The 18,860-nt window shown below is 42.6% G+C and overlaps 1 protein-coding gene across 42 annotated transcripts in view; it reads left to right on the top strand.

The window, feature by feature from the left end:
• LOC114648726 (calcium/calmodulin-dependent protein kinase type II subunit beta) overlaps positions 1 to 18,860 on the top strand; it is a 412,239-nt gene that overhangs the window by 32,175 nt on the left and 361,204 nt on the right. For all 42 annotated transcript variants that reach the window (XM_051936344.1, XM_051936324.1, XM_051936339.1 and 39 more), the window contains exon 2: positions 1,555 to 1,649. In XM_051936344.1, coding sequence (XP_051792304.1) covers positions 1,555 to 1,649 — 95 coding nt within the window. The remainder of the gene's footprint in view (positions 1 to 1,554; positions 1,650 to 18,860) is intronic.

The raw sequence follows: 18,860 nt of genomic DNA on the forward strand, positions 1-18,860 counted from the left end.
CAGTGCTTTAATTTTCATTACTTTCCACTCTTGCTGTATTGCTCCTGCCAGACAGCTCTTGTCTGCTGCTTAGCAACTCCAGGCTGAAGTGGTCCGTTGTGGGAGTGATCTGTTCAGGCCCTTGATAAAGTTTTGTTTCGCAGGATCTGAGGCAATCCCATGTTTCAACAGTGCCACCTACTAGTGGCTGTAATACTCCGTGCGACCCTGCCCCAACCAGACATTTAAAAAGGTGGGCATTTTCTTTTTTGGCTGACACAAGATTTGTCCCCTTCTGTGGGGTGCATGGCTCTCATACACTCATTCCTTACCACAGGGGGTACTTCCTGTTGACAAAACAAAAACAGACATGTGCCATCTGGTACTTGGCATCCTGGTTCTTGCAATCTGACACACAACCCTCCCTTGGCACAAGCTTCTGTTTATGAACCTTTAAACTCCACCTCTCAATCTGTTGTCCTCTATTACTCTGATTGAAATATTGAGTGTCTAATGCAATTTGTTCCCATGGCGCCCTTAGCACGGCTGCATCGCCATCTGAATAAAATTCCTCCTTCATCGTATCCACTAGTGTTCGGTTTTCAGAGGGGAAATCCTCACGCAAGATAGCCATTTGTCAAATGGCCGCTGTCACCAGGAGCTACCAGTTCAAAGAGGCGCAACTGCAGGGAGTGCCCTCAGAATTAAAGGGGCGCACAAAATGTCCTATTTGAAGTGAAGGGATTTCAGAAGATTGCCTGGCACAAGGCGTCTTCATAATTTATTGTGGATTTTCCTTTGTGCTACTCATAGTTTGGCAAATGAGCTTGTGCAATGTGTTTGATTTGTTTTGTCCACTGGCATTTCAAGTCAAGTTAGCGCTTAGGATAAAAATAACTGGAGACCTGGCTTCAGATGTCAGTGGCCCAGTCTGTCCGTGCAGGGGGATTGTATGTTCTCCTCGGTGCCGCTATAGTTATGTCCAACTCGAAAAGACTCTGCATTGTTAGATATGAGGGTGTGTGGGTATAGGAGGGAGTGGGCCCTGCCTAGACTGGTGTCCTGAGGTAGGATATTGCCCCATGACCAAATGACTGCCGCCTTTGTGTCACTTGTGATTAATTGGTCATTTGCATAAACCTGGAGCTTCCAAAGCACAGAGGTTTACATATTTATGCAATCAATAACTTTTGGGTTTTCTCCTTCAGTTAAATATCTACAGAAAATGTTTCACTTTGACTTTGTTATAGCAAAAGAGATTCACATTAAAAATACTGAATGGATAAACATGTGTACAAATCTTTTGTCGTGCAGAAGATTATGATGACTTTTAGATAGATAGATAGATAGATAGATAGATAGATAGATAGATAGATAGATAGATAGATACTTTATTAATCCCAATGGGAAATTCACATTTTATTTTATTTTAGTCATTTTATTTTATTTAAATTCAAATTTATGGGGCTTGAATACTTCTGCATGCCACCACACTTGCTTTATCATTGCAAAAATGCATGTCATAATAGAATTCGTCAAGTCATATTTATCTTTCTCTTCTGCCTTTTCCAACAGGGGAGCCTTCTCAGTGGTGCGCCGCTGTGTCAAGCTATGTACAGGCCAGGAATACGCAGCGAAAATTATCAACACCAAGAAACTTTCTGCAAGAGGTAGGGGAATGTGTGACTTGACTGTTTCTCTGTCCTCCTGTCATGCGCAGTATTAGCGTTGCTGCTTTGTAGTAAGGAGATTGGGGATTCGCTTCCCGGGTCCTCCCTGTGTGGAGAGTGCTTTGAGTAGTGAGAAAAGCGTTACATAAATGTAAAGAATTATTATTATATTAGCTTCACATACTGGTCACGGTGGAACGAAATTTGCTTTGCTTCTGATAATGGCTGAAGGTAAAAAAACATCAAATAATACGGTTATGTGACATGCAGAAAACATTGTATTATTATTTTCAATAAATGACTGCTGTTTGCAAGGGTTTGACTTTCTCTCATTAGTGATTGCTGTTCACACAAAGAGCTCAAGGGGTTAAGCGTTCCTGAGAAATTCAACTTTATTTTGATGCCATTTAGATTTACCTGGATGTTCTTAACGTGGTCTGTGAACACGCATTATTTTTTGTCCAAAAGAAAAATTGCGAGTGAGCAGCTCTGGTCATTTCATGAGTTCTTCATTTTTGCAGTGTACTCAGGGCAAAGTTTATTTATAACCCAAGGCCATTGCCTTTCTATGCCATGCATACACACTCTCAGAACACATGTGTGCTTCTGCATTTTGTATGGTCCACCAAAGCTGCATAATCATTTCCTACTTACTTCATTATTGGCTTGATTTCCAGACATTCTTCAGATGCCAACCCGAGGTTTTGAAAATGCGTGAGTTTATTTCAGCTAAAGGCCCTTATAAATGATTCACTTGTATTAACATCAAAAGGCCTCAAAGTAATGCAGACCAAGCAATGTGCCAGCCGAGACTGTTGGGTTCTTGAGCATCGCACAAAGGTTTTGACCTGGGAAATTGCTGCTTCCAGTTTCCCAGGATATCGACTCCCAACTTTTGCTCATCGATGACACTGAAACAGCAGTTTATAAGTAGATTGCTTGGGAAAGAACTAGATTGACTTGCCTTAGTTGTATGGTAAAGCCAGACAGCTGCTGAAAGTAACCAAGATGTGTAGATCAGCGACACAGAAAGGTCCCAGTTTGTTGTGGCAGTGCTGCACAGAAGGTGCGGGCTGAGTGGGACATTGAGAGCTCAGTTGACATCACCAGGAGGTCATTTGCTTGCAGTGCATGTTTGAGGAAAGGAGTTTTTCTATTGCTCTCGCTGTAAAGAACTGCTTTTGGGGGCCTGTGTAATCCAGATATTGTTGATTTGCAGCTGGCTATTGGCAGTTACCACAGCGCAAAAGGCTGCCCTGGTATGGACGGTGGTATGATTCCTTGGTAAAACATTTAGCGTAGTTTGCAGGATTTGCAATGTGGAGGTCGGTGAGGACTGAGTGAGAGAGGGAGCTCAGCTTGCAGAAGTAGTCTGCTTGCAGCTCTTAGAGGTTGTCCCTGTGTGCCTGAGAAAAGGAGTTCTTCTATTTCTCTTGCTGTAAAGGAACTGCTTTTGGAGGCCTTTGTAATTCAGACATTTGCAGTGTACAAAAGTGCCAATGGATTGTGGTGTGATTCCATGACAATACGCATTTATGCCATAGCAATCGCAATTTTACACCATAACACACCAAGAACATGTCCTTCTGAGCGAACGTCTGTATGAATCGATTGAATTTCTGCTTGCAGGTTGTAGCGTTCGTTTTGAGCAGAAAAGGAAGAGCCTGAGAGGGAGAAAGAACTCGGCTGATGTCACCTGGAAGCACTCCTCTTGTAGTTTTCAGAAGCAGTTTGTGCGTGGCCTGTTAGCTCACGCTGTCAGGTGACCCCCTTCCAAGCCAGATGCTCTGGGTATGCAGCCCACGGCCAGCACTTCATCGCAGTGCTAATCTGCAAACTGAGATACTTTGTGGTATGAATCCACAGCAATACATGGGGTCATTGTATAGAGTGCAGCTTAGATTTAATGCAAGTCTGGTTAGCATTTCCAGGTGGTTCGTCGTGTGGTGGTTACGGCAATGTGCTATCAGCGCATGCTCACAGCCTCTTCCTCCTCCTCCCGGTCAGCATTGCTGCAGGAGAACTTGACTTACAAGAATCAAATTGACAAACAGCCAGATAAGAGAAAAATGCTCCACACAGGGTGAGGGCAGGGGTCTGTGTTGGGACCATTACATTTTTCTAAATATGATATTAATTGTGATAAAGCTGATGGCACAAAAACTGGTAGATACCAGAATGAGAGAAGACAGTAAAAATAGTTCTGGGCAATCTTCAGAACCAGCCAAACAATTGCAAAGTTCAGTGAACAAATGTAATGTGCTGCAGGTAAAAAGTCTAATAAATATAAATACAAGGTGGGTAACACCATACCTACAGGAATCAACCTGCAAAAAGGACTTTGGGGTCTACATCAATGCAATGTTCATACCATCTACCCCAGTGTCTCTCAACCATGGGGTCATGAGCCACCTTTTGGGCCATGGGCTGTCACCAGTGGGTCACCAGTTGCTGCCATTGGGTGTGTCAGTGGGTCGCTTAAGCATGATATTATCTACGATTGTCTCATACATGAGAACTACCCCCCCTTCCTTTTTTACTTTTGTGCTTGTTTCACTAAAGTGGACCCCCGTTGTTACATCTTCAGTCATTTCACCATTGGACTGCCCAAAATCGCTAAGACATTTACTTTCATTACTCCAGTGGTAAAATCTGTCTCACCAAGGACCCCCCTATTCGCTTTTACATCCACGCTTGATTCACCAAGGGAGACCCTCTGCTTTTTTATGCATGCTTGATTTATTAAGGGGAACCCTCTCTGACTTTAGCACTAGTCTCCCCAAAGGGCACACCCAACCCATGTGAGCTTTAGAATAAACGTACTGCAGCACCATTAAGGTTGAGAGTCACTGATCTAGACAGCGTGAAGAAGCCATTAAAAAAGGCTGATAGAAATATTTGGTTACTGTGTTATCGAAAAGAAGTTGAGGCAAGTTATGCTTAAATCCTGTAATTAGAACACATCTAGAGGCTTGTCTGTAGGTCTGCTCACCAGACAGCAAATCCAGCTGTGCATCTTTGGAAAAAGGGGGTTTGTCGCCACAATGAAAGGCTAACTTTGTAAAACCTCTGCAGTTCTCATTTAGGTCATTGATAAAGATGATCCATTTATGATGATTTACTTGGTCACACATGGGCATCCAGTCTTCCCAAGATCAATGTTCCAACCCTAGTTGTTCATGAGTACCAGCAAGTTGCCGTGCCTCATGTGCTTGATGCTCAGTGTATGCCAGAGCTGTCAATTTCTGTTCTTAATAGCACATAATTGGCCTCTACAGTTTGCTTCATGCCCAGCAGATGTTGCTGCTCTTCTTTTTTGTTCTGCCATGTCAGATACTCAATCAATTTTCTGCAAGAAAAACGTAAATACCAATAACCTCATCGAGGCTACTGCCAGACAAGTTTTTCTCCAACACCGCATAACACGTCATTAGCTTTCAGTCAAAACCAAGATGAAGACTAGTCTCAGTGGTTTGCTAGTAAGCATGTGTTATATGGTTTTATTATATTTGAAGTTCACTTTGTCTAATTTTAAGAGTATGTAATAATTACATCAAAAGCTATTATTACAGTATTCACTTAGTCAGTATGCAGGATTTTAGGTATAGGAAGCAGAACATGGCTGTCACAGTGGCATAGACAGATATTCAGGTCACAGGTCCTACCAGCATGGAGTGTGCATGTTCTCCCCATATCCTCATGGGTTTTCTTCAGGTGCTCCATTTTCCTCCCACAGTCCAAAGACATGCAAGTTAGCAGGACTGGTAATGCTAAACTGGTCCCTGATGTGTGTGTTTGTGTCTGTGGGTTCACCTTGCAGTGGACTGGTATCCTAACCAGGGACTGTTCCTGTCTTGCACCCAGTGCTTGCTGGGATACGCTGCAGGACCAGCATCATTCTGCTCAGGATAAAGCAGTTTTATAGAAGTGATGGACAGATGAAGGCAGAGCACAAAATGATAATGGTAATTCAAGTATTCTGAATAAGAAAATATGCATATTTTAAGGAGGACTGAACAATGTCATGTTGGTTAATGCTGCTGCTCCACAAACCAGTGTTTTGGGTTTGAATCCAGAATCGTTTGCTGTGTGAAGTTCAGATGTTCCTTCTGTGAATGTGTGGACTTCCCTTCTGCTACTCCAGCCTTCCACCTCCATCCCAGATATATGCAAGTTTAATGAACTGGCCATTCTAAATTTGTCCCGTTGCAAGTATGAATGTGAGTGTGTGCATGGGTGGGATCTGTGATGGACTGGCATCCCATCCTGCTTTGTGCCCAGTGCTGCAGGAATGTGACCTTAAACTGGGCTATGTGCAGTCATTAAATGAATGGATGGAAGATGTCCATGTGCTTCAGGTTCAGCCTGAGCAGCGCTGTCTCCTTAGAACATGACTAGGGGGCTCCGCCCCCTGCTCGCTTTGCTCGCCAACCCCTGGTGTTGGGAATGACAAAGAGCGTGATGTATGAATGAGATATAGAATAGTGTGACAGTGTAGATGATGCAAATAGAAAGCAAACAATAAAGTGTGTGGCACAGTGTAAAGGTTTATTTGAAAATTTCTTTGTACACGCCGTTTAAGTGTAAAAGGTAATTCCAGGTCAGAACTTGTAAGGTCATTTAAGATGGTTATTGTTGTGATCAGAGTCAAGTTTGTCAGAGCTTAGAAAGAGTTGTGTCTCTCTAGGAAGTAATGGAATGACTTGGGTATTTATGTTTTCCACATTAATATTTTTTGGACATAATATAGTGCGTCGTGTTAAAAGGGGCATTTGGTCTAATGAGATTGCTGTTCCAAATCTCTCTGTAACTAAGTCGTCGCAGATAAAGGCTTGAGGAATTGTAATAATATGTGGCTGAAGTCCATCTGTATTGGTGAGTGTACCATCTCTCAGTTGTAATAAGCAATTGTTATGATCTGGTTCTGGATATCGTATCTTTTTTACTAACTGTATCTTTTGAAAGCAATGCCAATTGTCTGCGTATTTTAAGGTGCACTGAACAATAGCTGAGTGCATGGCATCTGGAAGAATAGCTAATCACTGTCTAAAATCTCCTCCTCATAAAAGTACCTTTCCTCCAAATCGAATATTATTATTCATAAACGTTTGTTCATGCCATTGAACATTCATCAATAAACAACATTTTTTCAAGACGGATGTCACGTGCAGTGCCACCGTTAATATGGATAAGTAATAAGGAGTATTGCACTCACTGTTAATATGGAGCCTTTTCTGCGGTTGAACGGTTAATAGTGCCTTATTGTAATGAGATCCACCTATGCTGTATAGCCGTCTATTTTGTTGTTTCTTTCGTGTTCGTGTGTTTGTTCCTGTTATCCTTTCCTTTTCGTTTTGTACCCGTGACCGTGTATTCATGACTTGTTTCTTTCTCAGCATGCGAAATATGGATAAGTAATAAGGAGGGTCGCAGTCACTGTTAATATGTTTCTTTTTCTGCAGTTGAACGGTTAATAGTGCTTTATTGTAAGGAGATCCACCAATGCTGACACCTATGCTGTCTAGTGTGAAGGTGCTGACGTTCACTTTAGAATATGTGGCTTTGGGTGTCCCTTCTTATGGATGTGTGTGTGTGTGGGGGGGGGATTGTTGAGGATTGTTGTTGCGCGAGCGTCTTCTTTCTTTTTGTATTCCTGTGTCTTGTTGAATCCCCCTCTTTGTGTGTGTCCCGTCCCTTGCTTGTAGGGTCTGTGGGGTGGTTTTGTGTTCTTTTTTTTGTGTTCCATGGGCTTGTTGAATCCCCCTCTTGGTGTGTGTCCCGTCCGGTGCCTGTAGGGTGGGGGGGGTGCCTTGCTGTTGTGCGCGAGCCTCTTTTTTTTTTTTTTTGGGTCTAGTCTCGTGTGCAATGTGTTTCGTGCTTTGCCTGCGTTTCCTCATTTCTCCATTTTTCCTGTACTCACTCCTTTTTTCTGTGGTCTTGTCCGCCTCTCTCGCCCTCTTTTGTCCGCCTTTCTCGGCTCCTCAGCCGACTCTCGCGGACTCTTTGTGCGCCTGCGCAGTACGTCTTTTTGCAGCTACGGCCCATTGCCGGATGTGCCTGCGTCCATCATCCGGTTTAGCATTCTCGGTTAGTAATATGGATGAGACACTAAATATCCACATTGCTCCAGCTTCTTGGGTCAATTAGTTTCCACTGTGACCCCTGTGTGTAGCAAACAAAATCCTGTCATTGCTATTAGAAACATTGAATTTGGATCAAATCCATAAATAAAATGACAAGCCGAGCACCTTGAGAAGGCAAGCTTCCCTGTAGAGGCATTCTTCCATTCAGCATGTTGTCCTTAGCATTTCAACATCTTCTCCATTGCTATTTTAAATCTGTCTTATCAGATATTTAAAGGTCACATTATGCAGCCACATCAATGACACCTGTGCAGATTTGGAATTTTCAGAGTTGTCCAAGTGTAGCTTTCCAGACAAAAAGTGAAGCATTTTTCTTGGCTTTCAGTGGTGATTGCAGCAAGCAGGTTGTGGTTAACCTTTCCTTCTGGGTGATTGTGGCACAGGGCACTGACTAAGCGGAATCGCTACCCCTTCACTCTGCCTCCAGTATTACAATAATTATGGACTCAAATTGGAGATAGGTAGTGCACGTCTACAGATTTTGTAAATTATTGCTTCCCCTCTGTGTTTTTGCCAGTCAGCCTTTCTTTAGACAGGCTGCTGGAGATGTGACCTACTTTCTTGGTTAGATAACTTTGTCTTGCATTTATAAGAAAAACAGGAGAATTAAATTAAGCAGACTGTATAAAAAGGATAAGAATACTTTTGTTCATATTTTAACATCAGGGTGTATTGAATAAAGTAAATGGTGTTTCTTTTTTTAGCTACTTCTCTGCTTGGTTTTTTATAGTCCGTAAAAATCATGGACACTTTAACTTCTATTAACAAGTGATTTAAAAGGAACTCTAATATTATAGATATGTATGAGGGTGAGTCAAGCTCAGTAGACATTTCAAGTTAAAGAACTTCAGAATCACTTCAAAACAATGTACTGTACTAGACTGTTCATTCCTGGAAGGCCAATTCTTCTTTTTCTGCTTTTAGCTGCTCCAGTTAAGGGTCGCCACAGCGGATCATCTTGTTTCCATATCATCTTGTCCTCTGCATCTTCCTCTGTTACACCCATCACTTGCATGTCCTCTCTCACCACATCCATAAACCTCCTCTTAGGCCTTCCTCTTTTAATCTTGCGTGGCAGTTCTATCCTTAGCATCTTTCTCCCAATATACTCAGCATCTCTCCTCTGCACATATCCAAACCAACGCAATGTCACCTCTCTGACTTTGTCTCCCAACCATCCAACCTGAGCTGACCCTCTAATGTACTCATTCCTTATCCTGGCCTTCCTCATCACACCCAATGCAAATCTTAACATCTTTAACTCTGCCACCTTCAGCTCTGTCTCCTGCTTTCTGGTCAGTGCCACCGTCTCCAACCCATATGACATAGCTGGTCTCACTACCGTCTTGTAGACCTTCCCTTCCACTCTTGCTGATACCCGTCTGTCACAAATTACTTCTGACACTCTTCTCCACCCATTCCACCCTGCCTGCATTCTCTTCTTCACCTCTCTTCCACCATCCCCATTACTCTGTACTGTTGATCCCAAGTATTTAAACTCATCCACCTTCGCTAACTCTACTCCCTGCATCCTCACCATTCCACTGACCTTCCTCCCATTTACACACATGTATTCTTTCTCGTTCCTACTGACCTTCATTCCTCTCCTCTCTAGAGCATATCTCCACCTCTGCAGGGTCTCTTCAACTTGCTCCCTACTGTCATTACAGATCACAATTTAATCCGCCACGGGGACTCCTGTCTAATCTCGTCTGTCAACCTGTCCATAACCATTGCAAATAAGAAAGGGCTCAGAGCCGATCCCTGATGTAATCCCACCTCCACCTTGAATGCATCCGTCACTCCTACCACAGACCTCACCACTGTCACACTTCCCTCGTACATATCCTGTACAACTCTTACGTACTTCTCTGCCCCTGCCGACTTACTCATACAATACCACAACTCCTCTCTAGGCACCCTGTCATATGCTTTCTCCAGGTCCTCTACTTCTCCATCAACACCCTCAGAGCAAACATCGCATCTGTGGTGCTCTTTCTTGGCATGAAACCATACTGCTGCTCACTTACCACCACCTTCCTTCTTAAGATAGCTTCCACAACTCTTCCCATAACTTCATGCTGTTGGAAGGTCTGATGATGTCCCAAAAATTGCTCACCTGTAACAGTTGCTCATCTATTTGCTGAATCTGCCTAATGCAGACTTGGAATGACACTGAGCCAGAGATGGTCCCAGTAGCCTTTGGACCTAAGATAGGACCCAGAATCCACACAAGCTCAAAGTCTCTCTCCACGTATCCCAAATTGCATGGCCTTGAGAATAGGCGTAGAAGTGTCCTCATGTTTAGGCTACAGTAAAATTCTTGCTTGCATATCCAACCAACACTCTCTGGTAACTCTTTGGTAACAGGAGCCAGATGATTGATATATAAGACCTATAAAAAGTATTCACCCCCTTGGAAGTTTTCACATTTTATTGTTATGTAACATTGAGTCACAGTGGGTGGAATTTGGCTTTTCTAACACTGATGTGCAGAAAACCGTTACTGTCAAATGGAAAGCAAATCTTTGCAAAGTGTTCTACATTAATTACTAATATAAAATACAAAATAATTCATCTCATAAAGCAGCATGGTGTCAAGATGGTAGCATTGCTTGCCACGCAGTAAGGAGACCAAGGTTTGTGTCCCGTGTCCTCCATGCGTGGAGTTTGCATGTTTTCCCTGTGTCTCAGTGGGTTTCTACCAACTGTCTAAAACTATGCAGGTTGGGTAAATTGGCGATGCTAAATTGGCCCTGGTAGGTGTGTGTGTGTTTGCCCAGTCCAGGGTTGGTCCCTACCTTGTGCCTTTTGCTAGCTGGGGTAGGCTTCAGTACTTCCTGCCACCCTGGTCTGGATTAATTGAGATAGAAAATGTCATGACACGCGTATTCACCCGCATCAAGTCAAGTCAGTGTTTAGTAGGTGGACACTTGGAAGCCATGACAGCGTTGAATCTGTGAGCACCGGTCTCTATCAGCTTTGTACTTCTTGATTTTGCCATTTTTCTCCATTTTTCCCTTGCTGAACTGCTCAAGCTATGTCAGATAGCATGGTAATAGCAAGTCAAGAGCCCTTGTCAAGTCCAGCCACAAATTCTCAGTTGGATTGATACCTGGTCTCTGAGGCCATTCCTGTGTAACTTTGGCCTTGTATTTGGGGTTGTTTTCTTGCTGGAAAAAAACAAATCTTCACTCAAGATGCAGGTTTCTTGTAGACTTCTTTATATCAGGTTTTCCTGCAGGATTTCCTTTATTTTGTCACCAACCTTCCAGGGTCTGCTGAAGAGATGCCTGTTCATAGTCTGATGCTGCCACCACTCTGCTTCATGGCTGGTGTGTGTTGTGTTTCTGATAATTCGCAGCGTTGTGCAGTGTTCACACATGGCTTTTAGACTGATGGACTCTTCCAGACCACAGATCATTTTTTTCGACTATCATTAGAGTCTCCCATGTGCCTACTGGCAAACTGTAGCCGACATGCCATGTGCGTTTTTGTCTTTGTGCCACTTTAAAATAAAGCTTTGACTGGTAACAGTTATTGTCTGCATAGTCACTCCAATGTTAGCTACTGGACTCCTTCAGAGCCCATCTTGGTGGTCTCACTCACTAGTTTTCTTCTTGCACAGTCACTGATTTCTTGTGGACAGCCAGCTCTAGGCGGATGTACAGCTCTGTGATACTCTTTCCATTTCTTAATGATTGATCTAATTGGACTCCACTGGATTTCAGTGACTGGGATGTTTTCTTGTTTCCATCCTCCTATTCGTGCTTTCCAATCACTTTTTCCTGGGTTTCCTTGGAGTGCTTTTTGTCTTCATTGCGTAGGTTAAGCCACCATACTGACTTTCCACAAGTTGGACCTTCTAGATAATGGTGCATTAGGACTGCAATCAAGTGAAAGCCCAGAAAGGTCACCTTCATAGGACCAATTCTGTGACTTCTAAAACCAAATTGGCTGCAAATTGGGGCGTCATGTGAAATGGGGTGAATGCTTCTAAACTCTTTTGTGCTTTACATTTACAATTAACTTAGACCACTTGGAAGAGATCTGTTTTCACTTTCACATCAAAGAATCATTTTCTGTTGGTCTGTGTGAAAAAGCCAAATTAAATCCACTGGGATTCAACATTATATATCAATAACATGTTTAAAGGTGTTGATACCTTTTTATTGGTGCTTTAGACGTCTTTAGCTAATTCTGTTCAGCTTGTTCCCTGGTAGGACAATTTTGCACAAATGTCAGAGGAGAACTGGAATGGCATCCAGTCCAGAATTCTCAAGGCTGTAATGGCAACGGGTATGTCAGTGTGGACTGTAATAGCTTACGACTGAAGGAGTGGATGTGTCTCTGGTGGAGTTGTTTGACACTTGAGAGGTGCCTGTAATCTTGAGAGCCTTGTTGTCTTTCAGTGCAGCTAATGACACCGTGGCATTAATATCTTGACTATCAGCTGAATGAGTAGATGACTCAAATATTCATAATTTATAAGCCTGACGTTACCAGATTGACTCCTTTAAGGAGTCAGTTACCCTTTTATCAAATTTTAGTGACAGATAAAGTACACATCTCACATTACAGTAAAATATCTTTTACAGTGGAAATTGGCTTTCTATATTTTTTACACCAATCCTTTCAGACGTCCTCCCCATTCTTCTCTCAGAGTCCACACTTGTTTCAGAGAGAATTGCAAGTTGGGATTTGTTCCTCATGAAGTTTCACCAGAGGGTTGGATGTCCATTTTTTGCACTCGGCTGTTGAGTAGCCAGCCTTTGGATTTTACATTTCTTTGCTTTCACTGAGCCATCTGCTTACATGTGAAGTTGAAAGTCTGCCTCTTCTCTTTATACACTACAAGCCTGCTGCAGCTCCGTTCAGTTCAGTTTATTCTTGTGTGTAACTCTGGTAAAGCTCTTAGTGCTTTATATATACAGTACCCACTGTATATACAAATCAATATGGCAACACAAATCCACCCATGACCATATAACAGGAGTGGCCAACTCTGACCCTGGAGAGTCGCAGTGGCTACAGGTTTTTGTTCTGACCCAGTTGTGTAATGAGAAGCCAATCCTCTTTATATTCCTTGCCTTGTACACCACTAAATACAAGTTATCGTCAATATATTAACAACCCAATTGTCCTTCATTCACAAGAATATGGAACCAATGTAGGAAACACTTCAAGTTAGTAATATTTTATCTTTGGTAACCACCTTTTTCCACCCTCTCAAACAGCTTTTAATGTTTGGAAGACATATGGAATTAAATCATTTAGAGATTTGCATATACATATTTTTGCATTCTATGAACAATTACACTCTAAATTTAGTTTCCCATCAACATATTTTTTCCACTATCTCCAAATGAGAAACTTTACTAAACAAAATCTGCCCAATTTTCCTCACCTCCCACCTATTTCAATTCCGGAAAAAATATTGGTCAGTCTTAAAGACTCAGGCAGCATTTTCCTAATATATAAAATTATTTTAAAGTCCCTTCCTTTAAAAGATCCTAGAGTACAGTGGAAGAAGGATCTCTCACTCAACATTTCAGAAAAGGAGTGGAAGGTAGCCATGCGCAGAATTCACTCAAGCTCCATACGCACAAAGCATACAATTATTCAACTCAAAATTATCAAAATCATCTCATTTAATATTGTCCAAAATGTTTCCAAGGCAAGATCCAATCTTCTAACATTGCAATCAAGTTCCAGCCTCACTGGGTCACATGTTTTGGGCCTGCACCAAACTAACATCATTCTGGACCAAAATCTTTAAATGCCTCTCAGACAGCCTTGGTGTCACAATCCCTCCTAATCCACTAAGGGGTACTTTCAGATGGGCTTAAAGTGGAGAAGGATACACAAACTGTGATTGTCTTTACTTCACTACTGGCACGTAGGCTCATCTTGCTCAAATGGAAGAATCCTAGCCCACCTCTTTAAAGTCAGTGGGTAACTGACGTTATATACTATTTGAAATTGGAAAAAAATCATATTCTCTCTTAAAGGATCTGTTCAAAAACTTTTTATAAACCTGTCAGGATCTAATCAATACCATTTTAGAATAAGCATTTATACTGGGGGAAAAAGACTCCCAAAAGTTTTATTCTGGCTGTTGGCCTTCCTCTCTTTCTCATGGGTGGGGGTTGAATTGAATTTAGTTTTGTTAAGTTTAATTTGATTGTATGGAATTGTATATGCTTTTAATACATTCAATAAAAGTTAAAAAAAGCCAATCCTCACCAATAAGAGATCGTATTTAATTTCATGGCTTGTTAGTGTTTTAACTGTGCCATGTCAGTTCATTCCTAAATCATCCATCCATCCATTTTCCAACCCGCTGAATCCGAACACAGGGTCACGGGGGTCTGCTGGAGCCAATCCCAGCCAACACAGGGCACAAGGCAGGGAACCAATCCCGGGCAGGGTGCCAACCCACCGCAGGACACACACAAACACACCAAGCACACACTAGGGCCAATTTAGAATCACCAATCCACCTAACCTGCATGTCTTTGGACTGTGGGAGGAAACCGGAGTGCCCGGAGGAAACCCACGCAGACACGGGGAGAACATGCAAACTCCACGCAGGGTGGACCCGGGAAGCGAACCCGGGTCTCCTAACTGCGAGGCAGCAGCGCTACCACTGCGCCACCGTGCCGCCTCCTAAATCATCGATTTTTTTTTTTTTGCTTTGCACCCTCCCCCATCATAACCTACCGTCTGTGGGGGAGGAACGAAACCTTTAGATTCGTCAAAAATTTCAATCTCTGGTTTTCGACAGATCTCGACGTTTTAGGGTCCCCTGATTCCGAAAACATTGAAAACTCGATGATGGGTGTTTGTCTATCCGTGTGTGTCTGTGTGTCACGGTTTCTTGAGGACAGTCTAGAGCTAAAACAGCTCGAAATTTAATCCTGTTATGAGAGGATGATGTGCTGATGAGTTTTTGAGCCAAATCGTGCAAGAGAAAGAGGCCCTCTAGAGGAACCCTCAAATACTATAATTCTGCAGTTAATTATGAACTCTTCTCGTCAGTTGCTATTGTAATGACCTATTTTATGATCAGAAAGATCAGCATCAGAACAGTAAATAATTACTGAAATGTTATAAAATAGTTCGGTTCATAGGGCATAAGGCCTACTGATGCTTACTTCCAAATTTGTTTTCCTTTCAAATGATACATGTATCATCCGAGTGATTTGAAGCCTAAATGGATGAGCAATTTTTAGTTCTTCACTTTGTCTTCCGTTTCCTTCTGAGTACTTAATTAAACCAAATGGTGAATGATGAATACAGAAGGGTGGAAATGGAGACAAGGTCGATTGCATCTTATCTATATTACTAAACCACAGTTTAATTTATGCACGGACGGCGGACACACCGAAGCGCCTGTGCACTGCGCCGCAGCACCCCAGAGTCAAACCCAGAGGCTTCCCAGAGTCAGTAGGTGGCGCCCAAACAACACAACCTGTAAACTAAACTTGCTCAAATCCACTGTGCCAGCAGTCGGTGTCAGCAGAGGCAAAGGTGTCATGGCTCCAAATGGAAAGAGCTCAACGATTTGTAATACAAAACCGAGCCCGTAGTTCCCAGAGTCAGTGTGTGGCGCCCAAACACCACAACCTGTAAACTACACCTGCTCTAATCCACTGTGCCAGCAGTTAGTGTGTGTAATACAGCCACAGAACAACAAAGACGAGACCGCATGGATAAAAACAATACACGGAGGCTCCTACGATGCGCTTCAGACACACCAGAAGCAAAGACGTCACGGCTCCACAATGAAAGAGCTCAACTAACGGAAATACAAAACAAGCTCGTATGGATAACGCGCTTTTGACACAGCAGAGGCAAAGGAGTCACGGCTCCAAATGGAAGGAGCTCAACAATTAGTAATACAAACACGAGCCCGTAAGACTACGACCTGTAAACGAACCCGTATGGATAAAAACAATGAACGAAGGCGCCCACACAAAGAAACCGCATTAGTACAAATATGTTTATTTAATTAAATGAAAACTTTACCATGGCTATGACCTGTGAACTAAACCTGACGTGAAGCATGCACGCCAGGTTGTACAGCCACCCGAACGTGACCTCCCACACCACTGCACCGGATCCGCCGCCATGGTCACTTCAGCACGCGAATCCGCCGCCATCAGCAAATGACTTCTCGCTGACGACACAGCCATTGAAAAACAAAAAAGAGACTGCATGGATAAAAACAATAAACGAAGGCGCCTACGACGCGCTTCTGAAACACCAGAACCAGATGAGTCACAGCTCCAAAAAGAAACCGCTTTAGTACAAATATGTTTATTTAATTAAATGAACTTTCCCAGGATGCACCCACCCTCCATGATACTTCATCCCTCCAAGTATCGGAGGGAACAGAAAGTGATTGCCATTCTTGAATTTACGATTCTTTCGAGAATCGCGGGCTTGCTGGTTGCTAATAAGGAGCAGTTAAAACAATGAATACAGCTGTTCAAGATTAAAGTAAGCAATTAAGGGTTCAAAATCTTAACAAGGGAAACAACTAAAATGAAGCAGAGCAGTGTCACTTGAGCAATGAGTGCTTCATTAGTAGTGAATGATTTCTCATGAAGCAATTGGGTTGGAACAAAAAACTGAAGCCTTCGGCCCTCCAGGTCCAACGTTGCTCAGACCTGATTTAAAGGGTCTGAGTCTTAAATAGCATATAAATTAAATTAAGTTAATTAGTAGCAGAAACTAGTCACTAATTAAGAAAATGGTTAGAATGAAAAGCTGTAGCCACTGCAGCCCACTAGGGTCAGAGTTGGCAACCCCTGCCATATACTAACATCAACTGTACATTCAATTAAATAAAGTGTATTAGAGACATGCTGTGAAAATTTTAAAGCAATCATGATAACCAATGAGCCATCCTTCCATCCATCTTCCAAACCTGGTTATCTTGAGCAAAATCACAGAAAGGCTGGAACTGATCCCAGCAAGCATTGGCCGCAAGGCAGAAAGGATCCCTGAATAGTGAGCCAGTCCATCACAGGGTGGAAACACACACACAGGTCAGGACTAATGTAGCAAAGCCAGTTCACTTATCCTGCATGTCTTTGGACTATACGAGGAAAATGGAGCACCTGCAGGAAACCTAAACAGACATGGAGGGAACATACAAAGTAACCTCTGGTGGACCCAGCAATTTTAAGTAAGTAAATAATCAAAGCTTGTCTGGTTCAGTCCAGCCAGCCAGTCCTCCATCCCAGAGATTCTGTAATATTTTTACATCACATGCTGGAATACCTGAAACACGTTTAAGCAGACTTTTCGAAACCTCATCTGAAGTGTATTGCGTGGTTGGTTAATAGTGTGGTATTAAGTTACATAGTGTCTTAAGATTAATTGAGTTTTATTGGAGCTGAAAGTGATGCTTTTTGAAGATGTTTCAAGAAAACTGATGTAAACGATCCTTTAGCGTTTATATGAAGGCGGTTGATTGACTTTGTGGGAAAACAGGAATGACAAGATGAGTTTCTGTAAGCTTTGCTCTGCAGTGAAACAAGTTTTCATCTCTTCATCTTTATACCTCAGCCATGTTATTGCCCATGGAGGAAACGTCTTATTCCATCTTTAGCCTATGGCTACACTACAATATTTTTATTTAAAAACGGCTTTTTTTAGTTCAGAAGCCAATCGGGGAAGTGCTGCATAGTAAACATGAACCAATCAGAGTGCATTTAGAGTCTGCACTTTCAATACTCTCTGTTTTCACCCAACTAAACTACAACGCTGAGCTGGCAATTTCAGAGAGATATGTCTATGGAGAGCGTTTTCAATAGTTGCCATTTTTAAAAACACAAGGGTAGTAATGGATGACAGGCAAAAACCTGGTTATCTGAGCACCTGCACTCTTTACCAGTAGAGCTCATTCTGTACTTCAGCTCATATTCTCTGCATAAATCACATCTTGGTTTCCTCCATGTGATACAAAATGAGGAAGAAATCAGACTGGAGATAAAGAAACACCATTAACAGGAAAGACAAACTGGAGCATAACTAGAGAGCTCACTTTCAGTGGTCACTCACAACTAGAATGTCCCCCATCAAGTTCATGTGCATGACCTTAGATTCAATTTTTCGAGACAAAAACCTTTGTCGAGGGCAGTCACCTCTGCCACTATGGGTTCCTCTTCTATCTTTTGTCTGCTCGTCATTGATTTTGGGTTGGCCACACAGTGAAGTGTCTTTTGATGAGTCATAGGGAATGATACAAGTGATATCAGTCCAGACCTGTGGAGAAGGAGGCCTTGTGGGTGTCTTTGAACTGCTGTAGTTGGCCATTGTGGTTCTCTGACTTAGACACAGAGGGGTCAGGGATGGGACATGGTGGCTTGCAGCGCACGAGATGTGGTGAAGGTGTGATGCAGAGGACAGTCACAAGATCTTGATAGGTTGGTGACCTAGATCCAAGGCAAAGGGAGAGCAAATGCAGCAGGTGATCACTTTGATATAATTTTCATCTGCTTTACTGTGGAACCTTGTGCAGATGCTCAAGTCTGTCCTGAGTGCAGAACCAAAAATAATGCCTGTCCTGCTGCAGTCTTCATTGGTCAACACAATTACTGAGACAATGCAGGTCTGCCCGATCTGCCATTGAGGCTTTAAATGTCAGACTGCGGTTTATGTGGACTCTCTTCCTAAAAGTTCTGGCAATGGGTTAAATTGCCAGACATGCTTGACTCCTGGTGACAATTTTTAGAGTTAAATGGTTAGCACAGTGGTAGTGCTGCTGCTTTGCAGTAAGGAGACTGTGGAAGATTGTGGGTTCACTTCCTGGTTCCTCCCTGTGTGGATAGCGCTTTGAGTACTGAGAAAAGCGCTATATAAATGTAATGAATTATTATTATTAAAATTCTAAGCCATAACTGTGAGGAAGAGGAGGTTAAGAACATGCACTAATACAGTGCATTCCCTCACCCACCACACGATGACCCACGTTAGGATCCCAGAGTAGGACCATGATGTGCCTCAGCACCACCCTAGTTTGAATGGAATGGAACAGTGTGAGGTTTTATACCAG

This window comes from Erpetoichthys calabaricus, chromosome 1, assembly GCF_900747795.2.
Source record: "Erpetoichthys calabaricus chromosome 1, fErpCal1.3, whole genome shotgun sequence".
NCBI classification, from domain to species: domain Eukaryota; kingdom Metazoa; phylum Chordata; class Cladistia; order Polypteriformes; family Polypteridae; genus Erpetoichthys; species Erpetoichthys calabaricus.